The following is a 22,711-nucleotide window of genomic DNA, read 5'->3' as shown; positions in this document are numbered from 1 at the left end:
TTCATTTTATGAACCAAATTTGCAAGCATGTTTGTATATAATACTTTAAATGTTTTGAGTTTTACGGGGGTGGGGGGGTAGGGTTAGGGTTAGGATGTGGGATGTTGTGAAAGGTCTCAAAGCTCATTATGAGCAACGATCAGATGTCCACGTCTTCACCGAGATGAAGAGTATTTAAGTTGTAAGCATTTTTTGTTAAAGATTTTGTAAAAAGTGAATTATTATTGTTTTTAAGCTGGGCAGCATGATGAATTAGTGGTTAGCACTGTTGACTCACAGCAAGAAGGTCATGGGTTCAATTCCCACCTGTGGCCTTTCTGTGTGGAGTTTGCATGTTCTTCCCGTCTTTGCATGGGCTCCCTTCTGGTGCTCCGGCTTCCTCCCACATCCAAAGACATGCAGGTTAAATGGATTCAACACTTTAAATTGTCCATAGGTGTGTGTGCGAGTGTGAATGTGTTTGTTTGTCCATATGTAGCCCTGTGACAGACTGGCGTCCTGTCCAGGGTGTACACTGCCTCATGCCCTATGACTGCTGGGATAGGCTCCAGCCCCCCATGACCCTTAATTGGAGTAAGTGGTTGAAGATGCGTGAATGTAAGATTGTGCCAAAATTACGCTGGTCAAAAAAAAAAAGTTTTCTTGCATGGACTTTGAGAACAGATTTAGGGTAATTTTGAGGTGCTGAATCCGAACCTGAGCTTAGATTTCTGTTAACACATCACTATTTTTGCAATCTGCATGTCCCCTATTAATGGATTACACAAAAGTTGCTCATTCACTCACGAGTTTGATGCCACTAATCATGCACAAAAGCAGCTTCAAAAGCATAGTTTTAAAACCAGGTTTGAGAAATGTGAACAAAGAGCCATATTATCGTTTATGGCGCCAAAGAGGTGTGCAAGATCAATGCTTGATAAGAGAACTATGTTTTCATATCTCAAAAACATGATGTGATTGGCAAAAACTAACACCAGATTCGGATTCAGCGCCCCCAAATTACCCAACATCTGTTGAAAAAAATCCATGCAAGAAAAATCGTGTGGACCAGTGTTATTAATCTTGTCCTGTTTCCTAATATTGTGAAGATTTTTATTGTACATTTTGGTTATTTTATTTTTCATTGTGTTGTTTCACATTCTGCTTTGTATTGACTTGGAATAATTTGCCATAATTCCACACATTCCAACACAGTAGGTGGCAGTAAGGACCTCTGAAGCCGGTTTGCGATCCAGTGAAAAAGACAAAGAAGGAGAAGAAGTTTTATTTTTGTAATTAAATTTATTTTCACACTGTGGGAAATGATATGACCAAAGTGAATCTCTTGAAGCAGTGATTCGTGATGGATTTAAAGAGCCACATCTGAATTTTATGTGTGAGATATCTCCATTCAGAGAGATTAACTGAGTTCATGAATGAAGGCAGAGATATTTGAAAGCTTAGATCAGGTTTACACATTATTATTTGGCTACAGAAAATAAGACTGAAATAAGCGACCACCATTCTCAAAATTCCGAGACAATGTTCCAAGCAAACAAACCCCAAATTCGTTTATAATAAGTATCCCTGGCAACGGTGATGTCAGCTTTGAGTATGTTCAAATAATTCAAGCATTATTGTGCTGTCATTATTTGCATGCTCCCTGTATGGATGCATTGGGTCTTTTTGTTGTTGTTTTATGTCCTAATGTAACTTGAGTTACATTCACCACTTCAAACAAACTTTTTTAATGTTTGATTGTTCTTGTTAATGGCCTTCTGTTCCATCTGCCTATTTTTTTTCCTGATCCGATCTTGTTACCTTACAGCGATCCTGGGCATGCACACCCTGATGAGTAACCAGCAGTACTACGAAGCCCTTGCGAGCAGCACTATAGTCAACAAGCAAGGCCTCAACAGTATGTAAAACACTTAAAATGCATCAAATTTGAACCCATTGAGAAATTTCCTGGGAATTTCGGCTGGTGGGATGAATTCTGCACTCTATTTTCAATTGAAAATGGATTTAGTGCAGGTATTTTTAAGAAAGAGGTCAAAGTACCAAGAAATAAATCAGATCACTTATTTTACACGCATCAAGTCAACTGAAATAACTTAAAGTTTAGACCATATTAAGGTAAAGTCACATGGTTTGCACTTCATACATACCTCCACCTATAAAGTAATGAAAAAGAAATAAGTCATATATAGGCCATGACACCCATTGGTGGTGGTGCTTGTACCAGAATTCTGCAGCTTAAAGTGGTTGAGAATGTACGTCTCCCCCTAGATTGGACGTCAGGAGACGCAGGTTATTTTCTCAGCAGTGGTCAGTACCTTTTTACAGCTGGGTGCACTGGGACAATGAAGATGGTGTCTTGCCCAAGGACACATATGTAGATCGGTGGTGTGAATGGGACTAGATTCCTGGTCTACATATTGGAAGCCCAACTTCTGTCTCTTAGGCAGATGTATAAATTGCATTAATTTAGACAACCACACACTGACTAGGTGAAATAAGTGATTTTATTTACCAAAAGAAAAGAATCAGAGTCCAAAAGCTAGGGATCTGTCCAAATAGTTCAAAGAGTGTCATGTGTGGGAGGAAAGTCAGTGGGTCGAAAGGCTCAGTGTGGGCAAAAAATGGTGGCCAGGCATGGCGCGGTCAGCACAGGAAGGAAGTCAATGAACTAGCAAGGAGTAGATGAATGAGCTGGTCTTTTAAGCTGCACTGGAGTAGATGATTGATTGCAGGTGCGAGTTGCAAGGAGGTTAGCCACACCCAGCCTAAGACTCACATGACAGAACTACAGGGGGAGGGAAAGAATAGCAGAGTATACAAACAGAAAAAAGTAACTTACTAGCCCATTGAACTACTTCAACACAACTCACAGGAGAGGTATCAAAATCGTCAGTCTCCCACAATACAGATTGGAATTCAAATAAATTCAATCTCTTTGTCCGAAGAGAGAAATTGATGCCCCCATAGCATGGAGAAGGACCTGTCCTACTCAACAACCTACTCCAAAAGATCAAAGCTGCAAAACAAGCAACTCAGCAATAAAGTCACCAACGCTCAGCAACCCTGGAGTCTTCCACAGTCTCTTAGAAAAGACGATTCCTTCCAAACAGTGTAAATGTGGAATAGCACACAAGGTGACATGGTGACCAGAGAGAGTGCTAAAGTTGAGTTAAGGGTAAACAGAAAAGAAAACAATTTATTATCTGGTACGAATACATGAAAAATGGTCACTACTTATGTTTAGTGATGCAGAGAAGACACTCACATCCAAAACACATAAAGGGCCTGCTGGATCAAGAAGAATTCTGCCAAAAACAGAAAGATCTGCACAGCCACTGCGCTCCCATGCAGAAAGATTTATTAATGAAAATATGAAGTTTTGGGCAAACCGCCCTTCCTCAGATTTATGCATCTAAGGAAGGGCAGTTTGCCCGAAACGTCACATTTTCAATAAAAAAGCTTTTTGCATGGGAGCGCTGTGGCTGTGCAGATCTTTCTGTTTTTGGTACACTACTTATGATTAGACGACCGGATTTTTACAACAGTGTTATTTTGATTATATTGTGTTTGCATTTCTATCATTTTCAGTGAAGCCTCAATTTATAGAGTGCACATTAACACGTACGTCACTGTCTGTGGGAAAATGTTTTCACGATTAATGCAAAAAGCTATTCTTAGTTTGGCAGGGATGTCAGCTCAAGCAGTCAATTATTCATATAATACTGTTTGTACTATTAATATTTTATGATTTTAGGAAGGTCATTTTTGAAATTGATGGTCTTACGTGAAACAGGTTTCACGTAAGACAGCTAATGAAAGACATCAGAGGGCTGATGCATACCCTGTGTGTAAGGTGTTTTCTGTATGTATGATTTTATATTCTGACTTTATGACTTCATCATGAAGTCAGATCAACTGATAACAACTATATTACTGATCAGTATGAGGTTTTGTTCAAATATTTAGCAAGATATTACAGTAAATGTGTTTTGCTTGACCTTGACCTTTGACCAATCTGTTACAAAAGTTAATCATCTGGAGACACTAACCCAAGTAATATTCCCACCAAATTTCTGCTGTTTTTCACAGTGTGTGCCGACGAAGAGGCGAAACGGTATTTAATTGGTCCTATGTGTGTGTCTGTCTATGAAGAAGATAACAACAAAAAAATAATAATGCAATGCTAAAACAGTGAGACCTGGAGGGGGGTGATCGGGAAGCACGGCCTCCCTGATCTGAACCCGAGTGGTGTTCAGTGCTGTTCTGTGGTAGTCACAGTTTGTACATCACAAACACCATGTTCGAGCACAAGCATGTCCATAAGTGCACATGGTACCAGGAAACCCTGAGCCAGAGGTCGATGATCGACTTTGTAGTTGTATCATCTGACCTTTGGCCACGTGTCTCAGACACTCGGGTGAAGAGAGGGGCTGAGCTGCCGACCGATCACAACCTGGTGGTGAGTTGATCCGCTGAGAGGGGAGGAAGCCGGTCAGACCTGGCAGGCCCAAACGTATCATGAGGGTCTGCTGGGAATGACTGGTGGAACCCTGTGTCAGTAAGGTCTTCAACTCCCACCTCCGGGAGAGCTTCTCCCAGATCCCGGGGGAGGTTGGAGACATGGAGTCCGAGTGGACCATGTTCTCCACCTCCATTGTCGATGTGGCCACTCGTAGCTGTGGTCGCAAGGTCTCTGGTGCCTGTCACGGCAGCAATCCCCAAACCTGGTGGTGGACGCCGGAGGTAAGGGATGCCGTCAAGCTGAAGAAGGAGTCCTACTTGTCTTTGTTGGTAAGTGGGACCCAGGAAGCCGCTGACAGGTACCGGCAGGCCAAGTGTGCTGCAGTCCGTGCGGTCGCAGAGGGAAAAACTTGGGTCTGGGAGGAGTTTGGGGAGGCCATGGATGAAGACTATTGGTCGGCCTCGAGGAAATTCTGGCAAACCATCCGACGCCTCAGGGGGCGCAAGCAGCTCTCCACCGGCACTGTCTACAGTGCGGGTGGGAGCTGTTGACCCTGACTGGGGATGTTGTTGGGTGGTGGAAGGAATACTTTGAGGATCTCCTCAATCTTATCGTCAAGTCTTACAAAGAGGAAGCAGAGACTGGGGACTCAGTGGCGGACTCATCCATCACCCAGACTAAAGTCACCGAGGTGGTCAGAAAGCCCCTCGGTGGCAAGGCTCCTGGGGTGGATGAAATCCATCCTGAGCACCTGTTGTGGGACTGTCTTGGTTGACACGCCTCTGCAACATTGCGTGACGGTCGGGGACAGTGCCTCTGGATTGGCAGGCTGGGGTGGTTTCTCTATTTAAGAAGGGGGACCGGAGGGTGTGTTCCAACTATAGGGGATCACACTCCTCAGCCTCCACCGGCAAGATCTATTCCAGAGTACTGGAGAGGAGAATACGACCGATAGTTGAATCTCAGATTCAGGAGGAGCAGTGTGGTTTTCGTCCTTGACGCGGCACACTGGACCAGCTCTACACCCTCCATCAGGTGCTCGAGGGTTCATGGGAGTTCACCCAACCAGTCCACATGTGCTTTGTGGATCTGTAGAAGGCATTCGACCGTGTCCCTCGGGGCACCCTGTGGGGGGTGCTCTGGGAGTACAGGGTCCTGGGTCCTTTGCAAAGGGCTATCCGGTCCCTGTACGACCCCAGCAGGAGCTTGGTTCGCATTGCCGGTAGTAAGTAAAACCTGTTTCCAGTGCACGTTGGCCTCAGCCAGGGCTGCCCTTTGTCTCCGGTTCTGTTCATTATCTTTATGGACAGAATTTCTAGGCGCAGCCAGGGTGTAGAGGGGGTCCAGTTTGGGAACCACAGAATCTCATCTCTGCTGTTTGCAGACGATGTGGTTCTGTTGGCTTCGTCAACTCAGGACCTTCAGCGTGCACTGGGGCGGTTTATAGCCGAGTGTGAAGGGTCCAGAATAAAATCAGCACCTCCAAATCCGAGGCCATGGTTCTCGACCAGAAAAAGGTGCCTTGCCCTCTTTAGGTTGGTGGAGTGTCCTTGCCTCAACTGGAGGAGTTTAAGTACCTCGGGGTCTTGTTCACGAGCGAGGGACGGATGGAGTGTGAGATCGACAGATGGATCGGTGCAGCAGTGCAGTATCTGCAGTTATGCGGTCACTGTATCGGGCCGTCGTGGTGAAGAGAGAGCTGAGCAGGGGGGCAAAGCGCTTGATTTACCGCTCGATCTACATTCCGACCCTCCCTTATAGTCATGAGATTTGACTCATGACCGAAAGAATGAGATCGCGAGTACAAGCGTCCGAGATGAGTTTCCTCCGCAAGGTGGCTGGGTGCTCCTTGGAGATAGGGTGAGGAGCTCGGTCACTCGGGAGGAGCTCGGAGTCGAGCCGCTGCTCCTCTACGACGAAAAGAGCCAGCTGAGGTGGCTCGGGCATCTTTTCCGGATGCCCCCTGGACGCCTCGCTGGAGAGGTGTTCCGGACACGTCCCATTGGGAGGAGGCCCAAAACATGCTGGAGGGACTGCGTCTCTCGGCTGGCTTGGGAACGCCTCGGGGTTCCCCCCGGAGGAGCTGGGGGAGGTGTGTGTGGATCGGGAGGTCTTGGCGGCTTTGCTTGAGCTGCTGCCCCCGCGACCCAACTCCGGATAAAGCAGAAAAAATGGATGGATGGATGGATGCAATGCTAAAATACCCTCTGCCATATGAGTATTGTGTTCTTTATAATTTGCAGTTGTTTAATTAATTATTAAAATGCTAATGTCTTAAGTACAATTTATACATGTTCAAATCAAATCATTATTTGTTCATGTTGTGCAAATCAAGCAATATTTGTAGATCACCTGCTGTGCATTTGCAGTTATTAATGAGACAAATTTAACTTAATAGGAAGTTAGCTTTGAGTTAGCGAAAGTTAGAGTGCAAGTTAATGTTCGTGAAATGGCTTATAAGTGACTCCAGAGGTGTTATCAGGTTGCAAAAACAGCATTTTCAGTTTTAGAAGTGTTTATTTCTCATGAGATTTTACATAATATATCAAAAATGAAGTTATTGGCAAGTAGCTATACCAGGAAGTGATGTCACCATACTAACCTCAGCGAAATGTCTTGTAAATAAGTTCAGAGGTGTTATTAGTTTCCAAAAACAGCATTTTCAGTTTCAGTGTTGATTTCTTGCTAGGTTTTACATAATATATGAAAAATGTATGTAAATACACAAAACAAAGCAGTTTTGAAGAGACCAATGACTGACATCACAATGCAGCTCTACTCTGATTGGCCGTCACCTGCGTCATTTAAAAACAAATGGATCAGATTAAAACAGTGTGAGACTTTTCAACCTCTTAAAATACATCAAGGTGAGCGATTTTTTTAACTTGTCCAAGGTCTGTGTCCCAAGAATGTTCCCAGTGAATTTCAAGAGTCTGGAGGTAATAGGACTGGACTGAGCACAAACAGACGGACAGATGGATGGATGAAAAGCTTTAGTAATACCCAAAGGTCATATTTGAAGGCCTCAGGTAAAAATGACTGGAGGGATTCCCAAACTGAATCGGAATATTTCTTGGGCAGATATGGAGATGATTATCTTTGGGTGAAGATCAGATAAAGGTCAAGGGTCAACAAACATGGTGCAAAAACACATTTTCTGCTATATCTCCACACACAGTCAACCTCGGGAGAAGATTTAAAGTTGATATTAATCAGCAAAATATTTGTGATTGATTGGTATAAGTGGTGTCATGATGATGTCACAAAAAAGCCATAATAGGAAGTCATGTTTGTTCAAAAAATACATTGTTCATTGTCTCTGAGGGTGTCCCCTGCTGATAAATAAATCTGGTTTGGGAGTGAGGAAAAAAATAAACACAGTACGTTGCATTACCTTTCAACAAAACATCAAATGATTCTAAGAAACAAATTATTACCACGTTTTTTTTTAATCAAAACACAGCACACTCAAAAGCCTGCATGTACTATAAACATGAACTATCAGATATGGATGGAGTGTGCAAAGCAGAACACACAGGGGTTGTATCAGCCGTCTGATGCCTTTCATGAGTTACTGTGCACACAACACACATACACACAACACTCAATTACGCTGCCCTGCTCGCTGCATACTCAGGGTGATAGATCTTGTTCATTGTTTAGTCAGATTACATGCTGAAAACAAAAGGTGCACCTCACTGTCATGCCGTTCATTACGTGCAACGTGTATTGTAACTGTACCATGTTGTAGGTGTGATCCAGTGCACCCAGTATAAACCAGTTCCTGATGAGGAGCCCAACTCCACTGATGTAGAAAACACTCTGCTGAGACTAAAGAGGAATGACCCTGAGCTGGTGGAGGTCAACCTCAACAATATCAGGGTAGATATGGACATGATTTTAAATTTTGTTTGCAGAATTTATTGAACAAATTATGTTTTATTCTTTTCTCAAAGGTTTGTAACAATAATCACTCAAGCTCTTCCAGCTACCATATAAAAAAACTGTTTAATATTTAACTCAGAGTGCAGTTACATGAGGTTAAGTCATACAGAGTTGTCTTTTTTGTCTGTGCCAGAACATCCCTGTCCCAACTCTGAAGGCGTATGCTGAGGCACTCATGAAGAACACTGTGGTGGAGAGGTTCAGCATCGTAGGAACCAGAAGCAATGACCCTGTTGCATTGTAGGTCAAACCACTCTTCACTGAAGTTTTGTTTAATGCTTCACTCACAACCCCCCATACGTACTACTACAGGGAACAATTTGGCAAAACTGTGCTTGAGACTACACATCACTTGTGTGTGTTCAGCGCCATAGAAAGGTCACAGACTGTCCATGGGAACTTTGGTCCTGCACATGCAAATTCTTCGGGTCTTTGCAAAAAAATCAAGTAGGCATACAGTACGTACAGGATCCGTGCTCCTTTTGTACACCTGAACCAAGTCAGGAGCATGACTAGTACAGCTTTGCGATGACTGCAAGACCCATGAGTGATGCATGGTCATTGTATCGGTGACGTGCTTTAGAAGTACTACACAAGTACTCCACACTTGCTATTTGTGCAGCTGCAAGACAGAAGTACTCTCACCTTCTACCCCTACCACTATGTGTGGCGTGCACGCAGTACTCTGCCCTGGCAAGAGCATATCGTTGATGATATGCAGTGAATGAACTGTCTTGTGAATGAAGTGTCTTTTCAATAAATAAATACATTGATTGCATTTATGTACCATGATGTATTTGTCTGAAGCAAGTAAATAAATGTTTGTTTAGCTAAAACACTTATTTAGTAATTAGTAATACCTGGTAGTGATTATTTTTGGTAAATGGTAAATGGACTGCATTTATATAGCGCTTTTTCATCTGCATCAGATGCTCAAAGTGCTTTACAATTATGCCTCACATTCAGCCATTCACACAAACACACTCACACACTGATGCCGGGGTGATGCCATGTTAGACACTCAGTACACACCAGGAGCAACTTGGGGGTTAAGGACCTTTCCCAAGGGCCTTTAGTGATTTTCCACTCAGGCTGGGGCTTGAACCGAGGATCCTCTAGTCTCAAGCCAACCACTAGACCATCACCTTGATGGATGCCAGACACTTGTCTTGTTGTTGGAACTTTGTCTGTTGTTGTCTGGTCCATTTTCGATTTTTTAAATGTGTGTGCTGCTTAGGACCACTGGATCAGTTATTTCCAATTTATCCAGTGCCAGTCCACAGCCAAGATTTACAGCAAGTGATCTTCATATATATATAATGAAAGGAGCCATGATTTATTTATTTTAATTATTTGTATCTCCTTGGAGGATTTTATGAAGGGTTTTGGGTGATTGTAACCATAAGCTGGTACAAAAGCAGCATCCAGGAAAGGACGAGTCTGAGAAGAAAAGATGGGCAAAGATTCATCAAATATGTGCAAAAATTATTGAAACATTTAAGAACATTGTTCCTAAAAGAAAAATTTGGAAGGGATTTGCATATGTCACCCTTTCCAGTGCAAAATATAAAACAATTCAAGTAGTCGAGAGGAATTTCAGTGCATAACGGGCAAGTATGCAAGCCTAAACTGATCATCAGAGCCATCAGATGGTACTGCATCAGGAATCATCATTAATCAATAACTGATATAACTACATAAGCAAGGGATTACTTTGGGAAACCATTGTTATGCACCACAATACGGAGTTACATTCACAAATACCACTTAAAACTGCTGTGCAAAAACGGTCATTGGCTGTTGGCTGCAGCAGAATAAAGTGAAGGTTCTGGAGTGGCCATCTCAATATCATTGAGCCACTCTGGGGAGATCCCAAATATGCAGTTCAAGACAGCAAGACAACCCAGGAATTTAGAGGACCTGGAGGCTTTTTGCCAAGAAGAATGGGCAACTTTACAATCAGAGTAAATAACTACCACAAAAGACTCAAAGCTGCCATTGATGTTAACGGGGTAATACACTGTATTCAGAACTGGGGTATGTAAACGTTTGATCAGGGTCATTTGGGTAATTTCTGTTGTCATTATGGCTTAAACAGAGCAATCACAGCTGTTTGACAGTAAATGGCTTCACACAACCACTAACCATGAGTGGGAAAAATGTTTTTGTGTTATCACTCATATTCTCTGAAAAATGGCCAAAAAAAACCCAAAAAACAAATTCTGCCAGGATATGTAAACTTTTAGCACAATTGTACAACATAATTCCATTAAGTTCTGTAGTAGATCGTGTCCATGTGTTATGATGCACCAAAATAATTTGCACTAAGAAAAATCTGAGTTTTGGTGGTGGTGTGTCCATCATCCAGGTAGCAACAAACATGAAGCTGTGTATCAAAGAGTGAGTTAAGATGTACTTTGTGCTGTATATTTATTTATTTATTTTTGTGCAGGCTCTGGCAGATATGTTGAAAGTGAACAGAACACTGAAGAGCCTGAATGTTGAGTCCAACTTCATTACAGGGACGGGAATACTGGCCCTCATTGACTCACTTCAGTTTAACACAACGCTACAGGAGCTCAAGATAGATAATCAGGTACGCAGTCCCTCACACACATTTGTCCCAAATCCCACTTAAGCCAGATAGGTTTGTTGATTTCACTAAAAGATACAGACTTTTAGCATTTTGCACAGTGGTACATTAAAACAGGAAATCCTGTCTCTGATGGCAGCTTAAAAAGTTAACTTTTTGTGAGGTTATGAATGAATTCTTTTCTCAAATGTCACACAAATTCACATTTACATTTAAAGCCAGGCGGCTTTCTGCACTTAAATAATCCATTTCTCTGTCCATTATTCCTCCTCATTAAAGATGATACATCCAGTTTATCCTGCACAGTGGCTTAGTAGTTAGCACTGATGCCTTATAGCAAGAAGGTTGTGGGATCGTTCCTCTGTCTTTCTCTGTTGAGTTTGCATATTCTCCTCGTGTCTGCGTGGTTTTCCTCCGGGTACTCCAGTTTCCTCCCACAATCAAACACATGCTTATTCAGGGTTTGCTCCTTTCTCTGCCCCTGACCAAGGCAGCGTGTCTACATCTGGAGTTAGTCTCCGGGCGCCGGACTGTGGCTGCCCACTGCTCTTAGTGATTGGATTGTCTCTAACTGAAATTAGGATGGGTTAAATGTAAAGGACCAATTTTGTTGTGTATATGTACAATGACAATAAAGGCACTTTGTCATGCTTGGCCCCGGCTCAGGGTTTAGGTCCTGATTTTGGCACTATGTCCTTTATGGTTTTATAGTTTTGTTTTCATTTGTTTATTCTTTCTCTTGTAAATCTCAGTGTGGTTCTGTGTAATGCTTTGCTTTGCTTTCTAGGTAGTCACTGGTTCCATTCTTTATCTTATCATTTTGTTTCGCATTTATTTATTCTATAGTTCATTTTTGTATTTGTTTTGTCATGGTCCTTTAGGTTTCTTCAGTTTTGTTCTGTTTATCACATTTATGGTATATGCTTAGTCACATGTTATTATTTCTTAACTTTGGTGTTGCTCATCAGATTATGTTCCATTTGTTATTCATGGCATTTTCTGTTCATCAGTTATCTTGTATTATTTATTGCATTATTCTGTATTCTCTGGGTTTTGGTTATTTGCAGTTTAATCCATAGTCGTTGTGCCTTCATCAGTTATTGTATTCTCTTGTCTGCCAGTATCTGTTTCATCCTAGTTTGGTTTAATTCTAAGGTCCTTGTTTTTTCTCTCTTTAGACTTGTCACCGTATTTCTTAGTTCTGCCCCTTTTGGTTTCACTCACGCATTATCATTTGTCTAGAACACGTCAGGTTATTCAGTTAGTTTTTCTGTCACCTACTTATCTTGCTTTGCACCGGTTTGTTTTGCCCTCCTGCACTTTCTTGCCTTTTTTCCCTCTTCGTTGTTCACTAAACCACACCTCCTTCCACACACCTACTCCACATCAACCTGATTAGTTTTTCCTCTTTAAAACCCTCACAGTTCCACAGTCCACTGCCTGATTGTTGACTTTGTTCACTTTCTCGCCTCACGTTCTTGTCCAGTTTGCTCTTGTGTGTTTTGACCCTGTTTTTGTGCTCCGATCTCCGCCTTGCCGTATCCTGAACTCTGCTTGTATTTTGACTCTGCCTTTATATTGCCTGCTATATACCTCGACGCCGTGTGAACGAACCCTGCCTGGTTTATGGACCACGTCCCAGCCTGTACCATGTCTGATACCTCTGCTTCCATGTCTGACCACCAGTGTACCGTACCTAATGCCTGGTTTCAAGATAAAGCCTATTATTCATCTAAACCAAACATGCCTGTGAGTCTGCATTGGTCTCCTACTGCTTCCGGTTTCAGCCCACCACGAGCCCTGACACACTTCTTCTTCTTGTCACTCGTAACAGTCAAAACTTTTTAACTTTTGACAGCAACTGTCACAGTGCACAGCTGATGTGGTCACAGCTCCCACGGTCACAGCCAGAGGTGGCAGCTGTCTGTGTTTTGTCTTTGCCAACCCCATACACACACATGTACACACGGCCTGATTTCAACTTTAGCTGGGTTGAGTTTGGGCATGTGTGTAAAATGAGCCAAATTTCAAAAACAGTTTTAAATGCCATCCAGCTAGAAAGCAATCCAGATTATAACTGTCTCAAGATGGATTGCAAACCCCAGTCTGAACTGGGTCTTATACACACAATAGTTCAACGGGATAGGAGTTGGACAACCAATATGTAGACGTGGATTTGATTCCTGGTCTGTTGTAGTGTGTCTTCGGACAAGACACTTCATCTACATTATCCCAGTCCACCCAGCTGTAAATGGGTACCACTAAATAAACTATTTTCCCGTCCAGGTGGACTCATAGACTCTCATCCACATCATGCTGTAGAACTTGGGGATACGCATTAGCACCAACATGCAGTGATGACAAAATGACACATCATGAAGCATTTGAGTTTTTCTGATCCCGCTAGATGACTGTCTATTCAGTAAAGGGTTCCAAAAAACTGAGGTGCATTGTAGTTTGTAATATTTTAGAAATGTAAACTGCCATTTAGTGGACTCAGAAAAAACACCAAGTGCTACATGAGGCCTTGTTTTGCCATCACTACCAATGAGCATTAAAGCCTATATAGGACTTACTTCTTGTTGCACTACTGGAGCTCAACATAGACAATCAGGTAGACTGTCACTCTTCAGTACACAACACTGTAGGAGCTGCAAATAAATGTCAGGTGGTGTACACAGGCCATCGCTGTCTCTTCTGTTTAATGCAGCTGCATTTCTTTGTGATGCATCATGATTATAAAGCCATGGCTCACTGTTAGCTCCTTAATTCAGTATGTTTAATGACTCAAATAAATCATTTCACCCTTCTCATCTTTTCTTACTGAACATGCGGCACCTCCCTGACTCTCCTCTTTGTTTTTCCTTCACTTCGCCTCTCTCGCTCTCTTTTTCTTCCTTTCTGTTCTGTCTCCATATTCGCTCTCCTTTTGGATTTTTCTGCCATGTAATGGTCTTTTGTCTAATCTTCATCCCTCTCTCCAACTCTTCTCCATCTCTATCCAAACTGCAGAGCCAACCGCTGGGTAACAACGTGGAGATGGAGATAGCCAGCATGCTGGAGAAAAACACCACACTGTTGAAATTTGGATACCACTTCACCCAGCAGGGCCCTCGCCTCCGAGGCTCCAATGCTATGATGAGCAACAATGACCTGGGTGCGTTTCTCACAGATTTTGTGTGTGGACAGTATTTCAGTGAAACAAATGTTCAAACCTGCTCTCAGAAAATGAAATAGAAGACACACTGGCCACAACTTAGTTACTTTACTGATTACTCAGTTGTAAAAGTAACTAAGTTAGATTACTAGTTACTTTTTAGTTACTTTCCCCAGCTGCCGACAACCCTCTGCCACCTCAACATGACAATGATACTTGTTTTGCCAAACCTCACTTTATAGTCACCCTTTCTTGACTTCAATGAAAATAAATACTTGTTTTATAAAAAGTAAAATAAAGACCTCTTTTTTGACCTCATATTTAACTGTTGACAGCACTGTAACAGTAAAACTTGCAATTTCTAACCTACATTGTTTATAAATGTAGCTATTAAATTCTTTCTAACATTTTTCTAACATTTAAATTCTCTCTAACATTCTAATTGTCAAATTATTATTATTATTATTATTATTATAAGTAGTATTAGTAGTTGTAGTAAAAAAGGCTTCAAATCTGGACCTTTAATCTAGGGGTGTTGTGGGGGGGCACATCCCTGCCCCACGCCCCCATTCCATCTGGATTCGCCCCTACTTTGGCGTTTGAGCACAAAGAATGGATAACATTTATTTATGCAGAAAACATGACCAGATTTACAGGTAAGAAAGTTTTATTGTGTTTTTACATCATGTGGTCCTCAGAAAGAGAGTTTAGGTGCATTTGAGTGGAAAATAGTGTTAGTTGTTGACATGTCGTGGAGGATCAGCTGTTTTTTAACCAGCAGATACGGAGCGGCTCAGCTCAGAATTCTAAATAAAGGAGAAAAAAGCATAAAAATGTCTTTGTAAAGCTCAGTGCATGTGTGCTGATCACCGTGCTTTAAGAGGTGAGGACGAGTTGTAGCTGCTGCAGAAAACCGCGGATGAAAAGCTCACAGCTCGCTGAAAGTGGGCAGTTCAGTCGAACCCCGACCTCCTGCCCACGGACCAAGTTTAATGCTGCTATCGACCCACAATGCAAAAATAATAGTAACGCACAGTGACTTGGAGAAGTAACTTTAATCTGATTACTGATTTGGAAAGATTAACGCGTTAGATTACTCGTTACTAAAAAAAGTGGTTAGATTAGAGTAACGCGTTACCGGCATCACTGCTGGCCACAGTTCCAGTTCATGATTCTGCTCCCTTTACATAAGTCAGCTTTTCTGCAGTCTTGCATCAGTGCTGGCAGTTTATCATCAGTATAACTTACTGAGTCTAATAGAGGAATCAGTCTGATATCATCTGCTAGAAATTCCGAAGATCAGCCAGAAAAGTGCACTCAATTATAACAGTGCCTTCCTAAGTTATGACATCAGAACCAAGAAAAACAGTGTGCATGAGAGAGTGAGAGACACGGGAGAGAATAATGGAACCCAGGAGAGATGTGTTTAATAGGCTCCAGTATTTATCTTATGTTTTCTCTCTACATAACAGTTTTACACCAAAAGTACAGTCAGGGCCATACGTTATTGGACAGGGACTCATAATTGATTTTATTTTAATTTATAATTTTGCCTTTGTTCACCAAGACAATGGAGGTGAAATGAAAGAAACAAGCTCTGTTTGTAGAGTGACATAGCTTTAATTCAAGGACTTTAACTAAAATATTGCATTAATTATTTAGGAATTGTAGCCATTTTATACACATCATTTTATTGCAGATTCTGAAAGTAATAGATTTGATGTTTTCTTGTATTTATCTAAAGAAAATTGATTTTAAAGGTCATCATTTGTTTGTTGTTGCCTTTTTTAAATACTTATATTTAGTTTGTCCAATTACATATGGACACTGTAAATGGAAGGACTGTAAACAAAAAATGGTTGTAATCCCGAAATGGTTCATGGGATTTTTTTTGTTCAACTTGAATTAAAGCCGAAAGTCGACACGGCAAGCACATGCTGACTGTTTCCTTTTGACTCTGTTGTGGTGGTGTATATATTCAAAATTGTAAATGTTGTGTCACTGTCCGTTTATTTATGCACCTACCTGCAGGCTATAATACTTCTGTTAGTAGTGCGGATAATTACAAATCAGGGCGAATCAAGGCGAAACAGCTCATATGAGCGAACCACGAAAACAACGAGCCGACGTGCAGGTGTGAACGATGCCGCTGTGACGGTTTCGTGCACGCAGGGACACAATGCGAGCAGCTGCAGTGTGTATGTGCTGCATGTATAACCACATTGCATGGCTGCTGTGAAAAAAAAAAAAAGACATGCCCCCCACGATATTCAAACCTGCAATTTAGTGACTGTGTTCAAAAGTACCTTTTTTTTTTTTTTTAACTGAAAAGAGTTCTGAGTGTCTTGAAGAAGTATCACTCAAGTGAAAGGGACTTAAGGCACAATGTGTCAAATATCTTTAATGAACCTTTTGTATGTGAATTTGGCAGCTAATGCCACTGGTATTACTTACAGACACACCACGCTCAAGGAAAATACATAATTTAACTAATCGTTAAAACATAGCACGAGGCCAGCACTTTAAAAATAATCAAATACTTTTTCTGTAATTGTAAAATTGTTACAAAATTGGAAATCAAAGTTGTTGTTTTAATGACTTTTCATGGCTGAAGGAAAGTAATTGCAGCTAAAGAGAAACAATATCATTTAGTCACATTGGCTAAGCATTAATATACATAGCCGCAGCTTTTTAAAATAATCAATATTTTTCCATAATTTTTAAATTTGTTACAAATTGAAAATCAATTTATTTATATATAATATTATTAATATAATATTAATAATATATTTATTTGTTTATTTTTAATGACTTCTCGTGGCTGAAGATAAGTAATTGCGGCTAGAGTGAAAAACATCATTTAGTCACAATGGCTAAGCATTAACATATAGCATTAGCCCAGCTTTTTAAAAATAATCAAATATTTTTTCTGTAATTTTAAAATTTGTTAGAAAATTGGAAATGAAAGCTATTTGTTTGTTTAATTTTAATGAGTGCTCATGGCTCAAGGAAAGTAATTGCAGCTAAAGAGAAAATACATTTCGTCACACTGGCTAAGCATTAACATATAGCAGTAGCCCAGCATTTTAAAATAATCAGATATTTTTTTGCTATCATTTTAAACTTGATTACATAATTGAAAATCACTTATTTATTTGTTTATTTATTTTTAATGGCCTCTTAAGACTCACCTGCAGTACCTTCATGGCTCAACGGGGGCCGTGACCCTCCTGCAGTACTTTGGGCAGTGGCCCACACTTTGGGAACCACTTTTTTCATTGCATCAGCAGGTCGTATTTAAGGATGGAATGAAGCCTTCTTTTCTATTTTTTAAAACGTGCCAAATTTCACAGAAATACAACAGGAGGGTTAAACCTGAGCCAGTTTCAATATATAGATGTGAGTGGCGCCGTTCCAGCTGTGTTCCAGAGTGTTGATCTGACTTGTCTCAGCAACTGCTTATAATGTCAACTCAAATTTATTTATTTATTTTTTGTTTCATAATTCTGTTTGTCATGTCTTTCCCTCCCTGCGTCTTCTTTAAGTCCGAGTCGTCAGGTCAGAGTCCGATGGTTCCTTCACCCTGACTCTGTCTGTCCCTGAGCTGGAGAGAGCCTTCGGGAAAAAGTTCAAGTCCAAGACTAAGTACAAAACAAAAGGAATCACAAACACAGCTCAGTGTGACCGCTCAGCCTTGCTCTCTTCTGCCAATATTTCCTGGTTGTTTTCCAGAAGGCTCGAAGCACTGCCACATCCTGTCATGTTGCTCTGAGTGTTTCTGTTGCTTCTCTTCAGCACCTATCACCATTGTCATTCCGTTCCTCCCCTTTGATCTTTCAAGACTGTTCCTGCAAAACATCTGCTTTTGCCAAAAAAAAAAAAAAAAAAGAATAAGGAAGCTAAAAAAGTACACTTCTATGTACCGGTAAACGTCATTGAAGTTTTTTGGAAGTGCAAAATGATCTGTACTTATGACATCCAGGAGAATAAACAGCAACTATGAGTCAGTTTTCCAAATAGTCATTTTGTTTATTTTTTTTTTTTAAAACTCAGTTTATGGTTGCCATAAGCATGCAGAGGCGGCTTAATAAATTTTACGGGGGGGGGGGGGGTCATCAAGAATTTGTTTCCCTCCTATTAAATGGTACATGAAGTGTTTTTTTTACATCTTTAATTTAGTCAACTGTTTATGTAGCTATTCTCATGTGCATCAATATTACTTGACATTAGTCATTATTTGTATCATAGATGCAAAACTTGATTTATTTCCAATTTTCTTGATTTGTAAGGTTTGCATCATATTATAATGTGTACTATTGCTTTGTTCGATCACTTGGTGTTATGTATTCTAATTATTTTCTAAAAAAAAAAAGCCTGAAAGAAACCCGGGGAGGGCCACGCCCCTCTGCCCACTGTTCTTGGTTCTTGGTGCTCAATCCAATCACTACTAACATAGTGCATATTTCACTCCCTCTTCTGTGTATGTATCCTTGCTTCCTTTGCCATTATAGTTGTCATTCTGCGCCTTTCGCCTTCTTTTGGCTACAGTTTGGTATTTTCTGTTTTCTGTGGCGCTACACAAACCTGGTGGTACTTTTGTTGCATCACAGTGGTAAATCTTTGTTGAACTTATTTTTTCACACCACATATTGTCTTTCTGCTTGTCCTTATTTCAGCTTTGGATCTTCTTGTGATCTACGTTTACCATCTTTGTTGAACATCTGCTTTCAACGTCTTCTTTTGCGAGCACGACTCCTATCAGCTGTCTTTTTAAATATTTATTTTTGTGAACATAAAGGAAAGAGGCTCGACCTTTCATGTCATTCTTTTGCTGTACATGATGATTCTTAGTAGTGCAAGGAACATTAGTAGTAGTAGTACTAGTAGTAACCTAAATATGACTAAAACTGTAGCATTTTAACAACCAAAGAATAATTTTTATGTCTGATCTTGTTTATGTTGTACTTATTTTTCTGTTTCTTTGGCTTCCTCTCTCCCTCTCTTCTCCTTTCACCTTTATCTTTCACTTCTTTCAATTTTTTCTGCTTTTCCTGTCTTTCTGTTCTGTTTTCTCATCCCTCTGCCCTCCTCTTGCAGTAAGAAAGAGAAGGCTGGAGGGAGGACCCATCTTCCCTAAGTGGTCGGACAGATGTGTAGAGACCAGCGGAACCCTCCATAATGATTCATCCATGGCCTCGTTCGAAGCCCCCTTTTCGTCTCACCTCATTGCTGTCTGACGTCCTACCCAGAATGCCTTGCACTATCACCCCCCCCCCCCCCCCCCCCCCCCCCCCCCCACCAAGCACCTCAATGAATGAATCTTTAAGGATGTAACATGATTATCAGCAATGACTGTTTGAGCTTCCAGTACACATCAGAAGAAAGTAGCTTTTCTTTGTGGGTTTGAAATTTAGACGTCAGAACTTTTTTTTTTGTCAACTTGTTTCTATGTTGTAAAACTTGAAGAATTTCAGATTTTTCTGTCTGTACAAACCAGGCAAAGATGGCTATTTTATTGTTTCTTTAATTTTTCCTCAAATGTGCAGATTATTTCATGAAGGGGCCGAAGACCGGTTGTTGTTGAGGGCCCATTTAACAGGAGAAGGGCCAGTTTGGGTGATCCTGTTTCTACTGTTGATTAAATACTAATTATTGCTGTAAGTGTGCTGTAAATGAATCATGCAGGTCTGCACAGTTTTTGTATTCCAAGCTGTACACACTACATATATAGCCAGCCAATTTAATGCCAAAATTAATATTCCATTTAAATTCAGTTGGAAAAACAAACAAACAAAAAAACCCCAAAAGAAACCCTGTTGGATTTAGAACCAATTGTAAAAATCTGACATTGTTTCTTTCCATATCTTGTTATGATTCACTCTTAGATTTATCAGTAAATTAAAGTTTTGAAGCCTGGCCTGTGTGAGAGCCATTGCTATATAGACAGAATGTATTTATTTGTGACAGATTTGGGGATGATTTCAATTCAAATGTTGAACATCAGCTGCATTCTGCATGTAAGAAAAAAAAATAGAATAACTGCTGGATAGTGTAGTAAAGCTAACTTGCCATAGGCTGCTCGTATCAGCTAGCGTTCCTGCTAGCCACAATTTAAAATTTTATTTTACTCATATCAGATAATATATTTTAATCACTCAAAATCAATAACATTCTTGGTGATACAATGTACCACTGTCACCTAAAAATACAAACCTAAAATAATAATCTGACATCACATGTGCAAAGATTGACATTATGGCCTGGTGGCCTGTAGCCAAAAAAGCTCCACAGAATAGCCCATGTAGGTGGACCCCTGTGGTACACAGTTACACAAACAGCCTCAATGTGACTTTAAGTTAAAAATTCAACAACAACAAAACGTAAGAGTACAGTAACGTGACTGTTACCAAACAGTTCTATGTGAGTACTGTACTTGACGCAGCCAGCTAGCTAGTAGACGTGGAAGCTATTCAAGTGTGAGTTTACAGAACCTATTCATAATTCTAATGTGATTACACAACTTGAACCAGAAAAACAAAAGTTGGGCTATGAAAGAAAAAAAAAATTTCAGAGTGAATAAAAGCTTGAATATGACACATATAAAGATGAGACATTATGCTGTGTGTGGCGGCAATTTTGTCAGCTAGCTGAAAAGTCAAGCTCATTTTTCATTGGAAACAATGTGTCAAGAAAAACGTGAACAGTACCTATGGGACATGGCTGTGCAACTTGCAGTTATGTCATTGAAAAATACAAATAGCGTGAATTAAATTCAACTAATAATTATCAATTTTACATTAATATATAATAATAATAATTATATGTTAAATAAATATAAGCATGTATTTTCCGTGAGTTACTGGCTTTTCATTATTGAAGTCTCAGAGTTAAAACTAAAAGAGGGAAAACTTGTGCAAAATTACCTTTTCTGATTGTATTTAAATGAATCCTAAGTGTATTGTGGCCACCAAATTTAGAGATTTGGTGTCTGTGCAACCAGTGTTGAAAAATATTAGCATCTACCCCTTTTTGTGGATTTTTGTGAAGCTTTCATTCACTCAGACTGTAATAACTCAGATCGGTGAGTATTTGAATTGATTCCTGTTGCGGGCGGAAAACCACATCTATTGTTTTTTTTATGTTTGTGATTGTTTGCTACAATGTGTGATTCATCATGAAATTAGTAGTACTGTCAACACACTGCGCACTACAATTAATCTTTCAGTCCAGGTTTGACGCATATTCATAACGGGTGTTATAAATAAAACCACAGGGATTGAATGTTTTAACACATTTTAAGTTTCTGCTTTCAGCATCCTTCCATGCATTTTGCTGTCAGTCTGAAGTGTGGAATCAACATGCAAATGGTACAACATCTGCAAGGATTATTCTCTGATGTTAGATTGTTCAGCAATGGACATATTCTCATCGGATCACTGTGTACAGTTTAATGTAAATCCAACAAATTGCCATGAAACATACACACACACACACACACGACATGCTGCTGTGTATGTTGCAGTACCGGATCTGATTTCTGTTAAATGCATTTTGAGCTGTTAAATTAGAAATACTTCAAAAATCAGCAGCTACCTGACTGGTGTGTGTGAAACTACCTTTTTCGATGTGAACATCATGATCAACACTCAAGATTGAAAAGTTCCTGTTGATATGTTCATGTGTTTGAACTAATTTAACACGGATAAGACTATTCAACTAGGTCTATGTAGCAGTAGTTCACATCACTGCTTGTTGCAGTTGCTGATTTCCTTTCATTGTCACAATACTGTTCAATACATGTTGATCATAGATGTAAACATAATGGACTGTTGTTAATGTTGTTAAATGTGGACACTGCTCCTGCCACTCACTGACTCCTGTGTGTCCTCTTCTGGCCTGTTCTGCATATGATTAGTTTTATTTTAGAGGTTGATTGTGTTTTGTGATAGTATACATTTTGTGGTTGAATTTTTGTTTATGAAATGAATAAAGATTGACAGTCACAATGTCCACAGTGTCTTTGTTCTTGAACTTTCAATTTAATGTTGTAGCCTGTGACTCAAGTGTTTGATCACGATTGACAACACTGACACTGTGTGGTGACATGGGAGAATTACAACTAGAGTTGCATTGTATAGAAATCATGTCTATGAATGCAGTGGGAGGAATATTTGCATCAGTTAATCGATGGAACATTGTATTCAACAAATTATCCTAATTTATCAGTACATTTTCATATGTATCCTTTATCACCCTGACCTGTTACTTAATTTTTTTCCAACACAATCCTCGCCAATAGGTGCAAGTCCTTTTAAACCTCATTGTGTTGAAGTTCACATACAGCTTGCTATATGGCTTTTCTTTAACATGTAGCACACTCAGTGCCACCTCACTGCTTCTGCACCAGCTGTGCAGTTACCCAGCATCTGTTTGTCAGTATGCACCTGTCTCACCTTCCCCATGAACTGTACACATCTTTTTACTTAACTTCTACTATCTGATCCTTGGTTCAGCCCCCACTCTGTGACACAGATTCATGAATCAGGCCCCAATG

General features: G+C 40.4%; 1 protein-coding gene across 1 annotated transcript in view; it reads left to right on the top strand.

Moving 5' to 3' along the window:
• tmod1 (tropomodulin 1) overlaps positions 1-22,167 on the top strand; it is a 99,565-nt gene extending 77,398 nt beyond the window's left edge. Inside the window, exons 6-13 of the mRNA XM_034187488.1 lie at positions 1,808-1,897; positions 8,214-8,344; positions 8,541-8,647; position 9,154; positions 10,860-11,003; positions 14,013-14,157; positions 17,703-17,802; positions 19,255-22,167. Of these exons, the coding sequence (XP_034043379.1) occupies positions 1,808-1,897; positions 8,214-8,344; positions 8,541-8,647; position 9,154; positions 10,860-11,003; positions 14,013-14,157; positions 17,703-17,802; positions 19,255-19,294 (758 nt within the window). The 3' untranslated portion in view covers positions 19,295-22,167. The remainder of the gene's footprint in view (positions 1-1,807; positions 1,898-8,213; positions 8,345-8,540; positions 8,648-9,153; positions 9,155-10,859; positions 11,004-14,012; positions 14,158-17,702; positions 17,803-19,254) is intronic.
• The last annotated feature ends 544 nt before the right edge of the window (positions 22,168-22,711 follow it).

This window comes from Thalassophryne amazonica, chromosome 15 (genome assembly GCF_902500255.1).
Source record: "Thalassophryne amazonica chromosome 15, fThaAma1.1, whole genome shotgun sequence".
Lineage (NCBI taxonomy): Eukaryota > Metazoa > Chordata > Actinopteri > Batrachoidiformes > Batrachoididae > Thalassophryne > Thalassophryne amazonica.
This window is presented reverse-complemented; position numbering and strand designations above follow the sequence as displayed.